The following is a 10083-nucleotide window of genomic DNA, read 5'->3' on the forward strand; positions in this document are numbered from 1 at the left end:
ATAATATAACACAGAAATAGAAATAAAACAGTAAACTCAAAAAAACGAACCCGAAAGTCAAATACCAGAGGGCCCCAGAATAACATGATCTCAAATCTCATATCACAATACTGATATAAAACTCTACAACTACAGACAACCACAGCACATCAACTCTGTTACGGCGCGCAACCCGATCCCAACAATTAACACAATAACTATTGCGGCGTATATCCTGATCCAAAGATTTAATACAATAACTGTTGCGGCGTGCAACCCGATCCCAATACTTAACACAATAACTATTGCGGTGCATAACCTGTTCCCAATATCAATTCATTAACATAAAAACTTAACACAACTAGTTACGTAATCTTAACATAAAAGGGAAATAAACAAGCAGAACATTAAGGAACTATCAGTTCAAACAGAGAATAACCAATACCTCGTATTCATAACTTTCTACAAGTCACCGATGCAATATTAGCTAAAGAACTCTCAGAACTCGGAATAACATAATAAAGTACAACAAGTAGTTCAAAGGCAATAAAGGCACGTAAGACATGAAACAATAAAGGTATACAATTAATTCAGATAGGGTCATATAGCAGGTAAGCAGATATTGAGCAAGAAATGAAGAAATCAAACAAGCAACAACTTAAATAACAGATAACAAGTAAGACATGGATAATAAGTAAGATCATGTAGCAATCAAAGCATATAACAAGAGATAACATGGAATAAGTGATAATATAAAGGTAAATAGCTTAACCCACATGTTATAACCCGTGACAATGAATATACAGTCGTCACCTTACATATACATTATTTTCCTATATAATTCACATAACAAGCAGACGAACAAGTCCTAAATCTCTCAAGTCGAAGTTAGATACGACACTTACTTCCTTGCACAACCAAATCAACAACCAACCACGACTTTTTCTTTCGAACAAGCCTCCAAACCAGCCAAATATAACCAAATATCGCTCGAACAATTCAAAATAAACTTTAGAAACTACCCACGAATGAAAACAGCTCAATCTTTGATGAAACTAAAAAAGTCAACAAAAGTCAACCTCGGGACCGCTTGGTCAAAATTCGAGATTCGGACCAAAATCCGATTATCCATTCACCCCCGAGCCCGAGTATGTGATTTGTATTTAAATTCGATCTCAATTTGAGATCTTAATCCAAATTTTGCAAAATGCCTAAATTTTACCTAAAACTCCTAATTTCTACCATGAAAATCCTCGATTTGATGTTAAAAACTCATGAAAAGTAATGGGGAATTGAAAGGAAGTGGATTAGAGTTGCTTACCAATGATTTTGGGAAAAACTCTCAAGTAAATTGCCTCTAGAGTGTTTAGGGTTTAAAAAATGGTGTGAAATGAGCTAAGTCCCAATTTTCTCCTCTTTTACTCAGATGTAGGTATTGCAATTACGAACTCTTGTTCGTAATTGCGACAATCGCAAATACGAAACACTGGTCGCAAATGTGAACAGTGCCCCCAACCTTCTAAAGTCACAAATGCAACAAAAATATCGCATTTGAGATGCACTCCTTTATCGCAAATGCAGTCAAAGGTTCGCAATTGCGAACCTGACTAAGTCTAGTGCCCAGTCGCAAAAGCGACCAAGCATTTGCAAAAGCGATCTGGTGATGTCCACAATTACGAACATCTCTTTGCAAATGCGAAGACTGCCTTGCCTAGCCCATTTTCGCAAATGCGAGCTCGACTTCGCAAAAGCGGAGTTTGCATTTGCGAATAGGTCCTCACAAGTGCGAGACCTGCAGATCAACACCATAAACTAAAGCACACTAGCTATCTCAAATCATCCAAAACTTATCTGATACACATCTGAAACTCACCCAAGCTCCTCGAGCTTTAAATCAAACATGCACACAAGTATAATAACATCATACAAAATTGTTCGATACGTCAAATCATCAAAATAATATCACATAACATGAATCGATCATCAAAACACATGATTTCAACTTGAAAACTTATTTTCACTATATTTCACATACCACGCCGAAATGCACTCGGGTTACCCCGGACCCCAACCAAAAGTGCGTACAATTCCAAAAATATCATACGAACCTACCAGAATCATCAAAACACCGATCCAAGGTCGTTTACCAAGAATGTTGACCGTGATTAATCTAAAAATTATTTTAACCTAATTATAGTCAATCTACATAATACAAAAGACACTTACAATCAATAACCCATTTAGTTCTCATCTTTCTAGTTCAAGTTGTAAAATACGCATTCCAATCAATATCTTAATCGTTGAACTTTAAAGAGATTCTCTATAGCTAACAAAAAGTAAGTAATCCTTCTTTTTTTAAATAATGACACTATTTCATATTAGTTTGTTTAAAAAGAAAATCACTTTTAAAATTTGAAAAATTAAAAAGGAAAAGAAACTAGAGCTGATAGCCTAATATTTCTGTGTCTCGTTGAAAGATAATTCACCCAGCTAAAAAACATTAGTTTGCCAAATCTTGTTAACGATAAAAACTTCGACGGAATGCACTTTGTAGAGGAGGGGATAAAAAGGATATAGTGTTAGAAGGCAAATATAACCCTTTGCCGATACTAACATCGTTAAATTAAACTACTGTCAATGCAGGGACTAAAATCACACATTTATGTTAATTGAAGGTAAAAATTTCTAAGTATGTAATATGTGGACTAAATCATAATTAAGTAACAAATACAGAAAACAAAAATACTATTTTCCTTACCAGATTAGTACCCCAACCATGACTTGCGCCATGTAAATAGCCATATCCATACTACTGGTTGGCGGAGAATTTTGCATTTCCACTTGTGAAGAGAAAATAAAACATTGCTTTTTAAGATGGAAGATATATTGAAAAAAAAAGAAAAGTGCTCACTTGAGTTGAATAAATTTCTCGTTTCAACATTAATGAATAGATACGTATTCCACAAAGTAGCGTATATTATTTTCTACAAAAAAAATACAAACTCTTTATCTGTATAGCCGTGAATAGTAAATCAAACAGACTCGGTACGCATTGTTGTCATCTCACTTTTTGGACTTTTGTTCTTCTCCTTCTTTGTTTGTCTGAACTCTCCGTAAAAGTATGAGACGAAACCCCAAAGAGAAAGAAAAAGAGCAAGGCCCTTTTCACCTGAAAAATTTTCCCTAAAAAAAATTACAGCTAATACCTCAGTAACAGGAAGTAGAACTGCGATCATAACCCCAGACATCAAAGAAGAAGAGCAGTAAATGACTCCAATTACACCCACAAAGAAGCACTGCCAAATAATGGTAGTCCATACTATCACTGTATAGTATCTAGCTTCTCCGAGATTAAATTGTTTTGCCTCCCTTGATATTGCCTGCAAATTTCAATCAATATCTTAATCCTTGCTCTTTAATAAGATAGTGTATAGCTAAAACAAAATTAATACCGAGGAAGTATCTATGATACATCATCTTGTGATTTTAAACTTGCATAATATTGTGTAGTTATAAAAATCTTCTTATTAAGGGTAAAACGAGCAGTTTAAAGTTAAATACCTTCAAATGCAGAACTGTGTCATTTTATCTGAAAATGGACTAATAGTGTAAAAAATTCAAATTATTTACCCTTAAACCGTAAAGTTCTTTTTATAAGGTTATCAATTAATCTATATATATCATAAAATTTACGTGTAATTTTCTTGTAAATGACTTGATTGTGTAAAAAATAATTATGCATATAATTTAAACTTGCAAAAGAATAGTGTAAGATAAACTGCAACCGGAAGTAAGATGCTTGGGTAGTGATGAGTTTAAGGGGGAAACAATACCTGGAAGTCGTTATTGGCAATCATTCCAACAGTACAAAAAGCAGTAGCAGCAAAACACATGACCATTTGAATCTCCAATACTAATGTAGCTGTAATAGCTTGCTTTGCCTTCAAGTAAATCAACTCAATACAAGGCAAAATGACTCCATATAAAGCTGCTGCGAGAAGTGTCATCATAAAACCAAGAATATAGGCTTTACTAGTCACACCCTCTGGCCTATCACCATTAGATCGAACACCTAATAAAACAGCACCAACTGTCAGCAGAACCACTGCATTGATAGAGTAGGGTGTGAATTTCAGTTTCACTATGAAGAAAGCACCTACTGCCGTGAATGCAAGTTGAGCAGCAAGAAGAAGTGAAGAGGTTGATACGGGAAGTTTTGACCCGCCCCATAGCGGTGCTTAATCCTTGATGTTCCATACCTTTTTTCAAGAGATTTGGATAATAAGTTGGAGTGATGGTCTTTTTCTGCAAAGGTTTGGATTATTGGACCTCTTGAAGTGATGAGATCTATTTATAATTGAGAAATCTAAGTACATCTCCGCGATTTGTTTCACGACATGGAGTGGCCCCAGTTTAAGAAGGCTTTATCATGAATAGATTAATTGCAGTACTAGTAATTTTCATATGATTCACAAGGGAAATGATATATTAATATAAAAAATATAAAAGCAATGATTATATTTTGTTATGAAATTGCAGCGTTGAATTTCTAGGAAAAGCAATGGACTGTACTGTGTAAATAGTCCTTGCCTATGCTACTGGATGGCTTATAATCTTGCATTCGCACTTGTGACGAGAATAGTCACCCATACGTCAACGTGGGTTTTAATTAACTTTGTTCGAATTGAATAAATATGAATAGCCACACATCTCCAGTGAGGTTCCCCTCCGTTTCGTCTATATGCACTTTTAAATTTGCCACACCTGTCCAATTTAAATTCAATGGTTCAACTGCCACAAATAGATGTGAGACATGCTTACAACACGATAAAAAACAATTAAGAAAAAGAAAATCAAAATTGGATGGCGTCTTGGTTTTTTGTTTGATTCATGTGCCAAAAGACACAAGACAGTCAAGACTGAGCTGAGTAAGCTCTTTTGCATGCAAGTATCTTCTTAGTTTTCTAAGAATATTCCCAAAAATATTTTCATATCATTTGGCACCTTTCGCCATTTCAAATTTGTCATAACTCAAATCCCACCAAGACAATGATGGTACATAACCTAACTACTAAGCCAGTTAAAATTAAAAATAATCATGAAACGAGATAATATAATAATGTCTTAGTCATAATATGAACAAAGTACAATAATTGATCTGAGACAATATGGAATACCAAATACAACCCCCTAGGAACTAATAGCACAATTCATGAATGGTTTAAAGGTGTAACATAACAATACAATTGTCTGCTCGAATACATATACTGTCTTGAGTAAAGAACAACAAAAGAAAGATAGAACGTGACCCCAATAGCTACGAACAAGTCACCTAAGATAGCTCACATCTAAGTCTCCTAAACTACTCCTAAGCGCTCTCAGATGCTCCACTAGTACTGGAATCTGAATTTGCGCAAGAATATGTAAAAGTATAGTATGAATATACTGACACGTACCAAGTATGACTTATTGACTTTTCCCCCAATAAAATACTGACGAAGGATTAGTCAAAAACACTCATTTCATTATATGTGCAGTTAATAAGTATACCCAATAACAAAAGTAAAGCATGAAAACACTGTATAAGATGTGCACAATCTGAGATATAATGCATGATATCCTCGAATAGTAGGACCGATGCATATATTAATGCATCTAAACAACATATAGAATGATACACATGAAATAGCATTTATGAAATACTACAACAAGAGCCTGATATCATTAATGCATGGTAAAGACGTAGATTTTATATCAACTCGGCACTCTCCACGTGTCCTAAAAACCTACACATATACCACCAAAATAGAAACATGGTTGGATGACTCATGACGGATGGATCTATATCCACACACAATGTAATAACGGAACAGACCAATCTCTACGTGCTTGCATGGCAGCATGGACAACTCAACGTGACAACATTAAGTTTGAAATAATATATGCAAGTTATAATGCATATGTCTGATGTATGACTAGCAAGTAACTCATACAATCCAACATACATAACATCCTATCATGTTAAGCTAGTATGGACAACATACATAAATTTGCTCGAATTGATATATCATAAATAAAAGTTACTTTTATTGTGAGGGTTACCATAATGATTCGTTGCATTTTTTCTTAAAATTGCAAAGACAAGGTTCTTCAACAAGTGAAATGATGTTGGACAACGAGGAGCTTGAAAAAATTTGATTTTTTTTTCATGTTTATTAGCAATTACAATGTATTATGGAATGCTGTATACTTTGTTACATAGATTAATTTCTGTAATAAAAAGTTCCTAAGTTACTTTATTTAAGCATATTTGGTGGTGTTTTATTATAATGTTTATGTTGTTGAGAATACGACTTTCAAGTATTTATTTTTTAGAAAAAGATGCTTCCATGGCAACCCACAGGAAAAGGCTTCAATAGTACCCCAAACTTGCCGCGAAAACGAAGTACCTTTCTGTGGTGACAAGATTATTGCTATTGACTATTGTAGGTTATTCGTGGAAACTCAGTCGCCACTGAATGTGCTTTTTTCAGTTACGACCCATTTTTGAAGCACCACCGATGTGGTTTTGTTTTGCGAAGAAGAAGGATGGTACTATGCGGATGTGTATTAATTATAGACAGCTGAACAAGGTTATAGTGAAGAACATGTACCTATTCTTGCGCATTGATGACTTGTTTGACCAGTTTCATGGTGCCAAAGAGTTCTCAAAGATTTATTTGAGGTCAGGGTATCATCAGTTTAAGATTCGGGATTCGGATATCATGAAGACTGCTTTCAGGACTCGGTATGGTCACTACGAGTTTCTAGTGATGTCATTTGGGCTGACCAATGCCTCAACAACTTTTATACACCTGATGAACAGTATATTCCAGCCATATCTTGATTCTTTCATCATCGTGTTTATTGACGACATCTTGGTATAGTCTCGCAGTCCGGCGGATCATGAGCAACATTTGAGGATCGTGCTCCAGACCCTGAGGGAGAGGAAGTTATATGCAAAATTCTCCAAGTGAGAGTTCTGGCTGGATTCGGTGGCGTTTTTGGGTCATATGGTGCCTAGTGAAGGGATCAAGATAGATCCGAAGAAGATTGAGGCAGTTCAGAGTTGGCGTATACTGTCTTCAGCTACTGAGATTCGGAGTTTTCTTGGTTTGGCTGGATATTATCGTCGATTCGGGGAGGGTTTTTCATCCATTACTGCACCATTGACTAGATTGACCTAAAAGGGTGCTCCTTTCAGATGGTCCGAAGAGTGTGAGGCGAGCTTTCAAAAGCTCAAGACTACAACCACAGTGTTGGTGTTGCCTATGGGTTCAGGGACTTACATAGTGTATTGTGATGCGTCGCATATTGGGCTTGGCGTGGTGTTGACAGTTGAAGGTTCATGAGAAGAATTACCTAATTCATGACTTAGAGTTGGCAAATATTGTTCATGCATTGAAGATTCAGTGGCACTATCTGTACGGTGTTCTATGTGAGGTCTATACCGACGACCAGAGTCTCCAGCTTATGTTCAAGCAGAAGGACCTTAACTTGCGGTAGCGGAGATGATTAGAATTGCTGAAAGACTATGACATCACTATTCTGTATCATCTCGGGAAGGCCAATGTGATAGTCGATGTCTTGAGTAGAAAGGTCGAGTATATGGGCAGCTTGTCATATCTACCAGAAGCAGAGAGGCCACTAGTCATGGATGTGCATGCCTTGTCCAATCACCGGTCGTTAAAAGCCTTGACGTTAAAAGTTAACGACCGGACTCTAAGTCGGTCGTTAAAGGTCCTTTAGCGATAACATAAATTCCGATCGTTGTATGTACTTTTAGCGACAGATTTTTCCTTCGCTAAATTGTCATCCTGGTCGTTAAAAAAATTTATGGGAGCAACAAATTTGGTCGTTACAGGTACTTTTAATGCCCAAATTTCCCTTCGCTAATGAGAAGTTTTACTAAATATAATTATAAAACTTTATTTTACTGAATATAAAATAATTATTTCATATGCTTTCACACACATACGATGTGAGCACCTAATTTTTTACCATACTTGTGATTTTTCAACACTTTTTAGTATGTAAATAATTTTAAGTTTAATCTACATATTTTAACCTTAACTTCATTTTTAGTAGGTTTATTTAAGAAAATTAAAAATCACAAAAATTATATGTTCTTGATTTTAAAATATTTAGCTAGTATTTTTATTTTACACTCTTAAAAAAATATATATTAATTAAAGCAAGAGTCAATGAGTCATTTCCATGTGACAAGATTCTTCCTTATCTTTTGTAACAAACTCACATGCTCTCTCTCTCAAAAAATGCACATGCCCATATACACTCTTTTTCTTGGCCACCAATTAATCCCTATACCTACACCTATATATTTTCCACTCACCCAATACAAAAAAGGGGATAGATAGTGAGAGGACGGGAGAGCACTCTCTCAAAAAAGCTCTCGGCGACAGAACAACCATCGTCTCTCTCACTGCCAAAACTTGCCGGAATCCGGTGAGCCAAATAGACCACCTAGCTTCAAAAGCAAAGAGGAACCTAATCACCAAAATTCCAAAAGCCAGCCGCAACCCCCTCATTTTTGGGTTTTGATTTCAGAAAATCGAAAAACAATACAAAAATACTTCGTCTTCTTCATTATTGATTCGATTCTTAGTTTCTGAAACATGGAGTTTAATTGAAGTTTGGAGCTGTATTTGAGTTTGAGTCGTGTGGAGTTAGCCGTTAGAGGTTTAAGTCCGAAATTCCGGTTCGATTTGTGCTGATTTCGTTTGAAGCTGTGTCAATTTTTGGCTGTAATTGTTGCTTCGTTTCAATCCGTGTAATTGCCGCAACTCAATTAATCGGAAAGCTCTAATTTCAGGTTTATCTCATCTTTCTCTTTAATATTGAGTTTTTTCTATGTGTGATAAAATATAATAGGAGCCATTTAAGATAGATTTAGGATTATTGATTTTATACTCTGAAAAAAAGAATCTGAATCTGACTGATTTTGGCTCTAAATGTTTGATGTCTATTCAATACATTCAAGGCTATGATAAGCAGAGTGTAATTCTGATGATTGCATAATTTTGTGGTTCTTTGTTTAATTAATTAGCCTTAATGTTTGTTACATATCTTGTAATATGCTTGGACCAAATGTTTAGTTTAGAGTAGTCTTTCTGCTTCTTGTTTCATTCGTTTTTTTGAAAATTTTATTTTTTGAAAAGTATTAGTAGTATAACTTTGTAGTATAATTTAGTCTTGTCTTTATGAATAAGCTACCGTTTTGAGTTTTTGTCTGTCCTTGGAATGTAGGCATTTTAACTTTGTTGGCTTATAATTTTAGCCAGTTCCATCCCAGACTCTAAGAAATAGCAATTGATGAACATCGTAGTTTGCTTTAGGCGCGATTAAATAAATTGTCGTGACTATGGGTACGGTTCCCGTGGCATAGTTATGATACGCAACCCCAATTCGAGTGTGCGTTTCACATGATTCGGCCACAACTTCAAACAATAATAAAAAATAAGCATGTCGTAAATCGCAGGTACATTTCATGTGGTGCGGTTTGCGACGTGTGCCAAAATGACAAGTGTACGACATCGTGACTTATTCCAGAAATAATTTCATAAAAAATTAAAAGCGGTTAAAAAGGAAAAAATACACAATAACCTTTTAAAACATGTATTAAATCAGATAATTAGGCCAATTATTAATAGTTGAGCGACCGTGCTAAAACCACGGAACTCGGGAGTGCCTCACACCTTCTCCCGGGTTAACAGAATTCCTTACCCAGTCTTCTGTATTCGCGGACCATAAATAGAGTCAAATTTCCTCGATTTGGGATTTAAAATACATCGGTGACTTGGGACACCATAAATTATTCTAAGTGGCGACTCTGAAATAAATAAATAATCCCATTTCGATTAATGTCACTTAAATTGGAAAAACTCCCTTATCCCTATCGCCCCATCGGGAAAAAGGAGGTGTGACAGCTCTGGCGACTCTGCTGGGGATCGAACTCAGAATCTCTGGTTCAGGGTTCAGAATTCGAGCTTAGAATAGCTGTTATGATTGGCTTTCATGATTGTCTTATTTTTACGTGTTTGAGCC

At 35.6% G+C, this 10083-nt stretch overlaps 1 protein-coding gene across 1 annotated transcript; it reads right to left on the reverse strand.

Annotated features, from left to right (window-relative positions):
- Positions 1-2895: 2895 nt before the first annotated feature.
- Positions 2896-4993, reverse strand: LOC138903638 (purine permease 1-like). Its single transcript, XM_070192061.1, has 3 exons — positions 4984-4993; positions 3813-4216; positions 2896-3359 (listed from the first exon to the last, which is right to left on the reverse strand). The coding sequence occupies exons 1-3, from the start codon at positions 4991-4993 to the stop codon at positions 3012-3014; spliced, it is 762 nt and encodes a 253-aa protein (XP_070048162.1). The 3' UTR covers positions 2896-3011.
- Between the last annotated feature and the right edge of the window lie 5090 nt (positions 4994-10083).

This window comes from Nicotiana tomentosiformis, chromosome 12 (assembly GCF_000390325.3).
Source record: "Nicotiana tomentosiformis chromosome 12, ASM39032v3, whole genome shotgun sequence".
In the NCBI taxonomy this organism is placed as follows: Eukaryota; Viridiplantae; Streptophyta; class Magnoliopsida; order Solanales; family Solanaceae; genus Nicotiana; species Nicotiana tomentosiformis.

What these genes read in the sequence shown, in the direction of transcription:
- LOC138903638 (XM_070192061.1), bottom strand. An exon ending in TTGCCAATAACGACTTCCAG is followed by an intron (nt 3,360 to 3,812) that starts GTATTGTTTCCC and finishes TGAAATTTGCAG; the next exon opens with GCAATATCAAGGGAGGCAAA.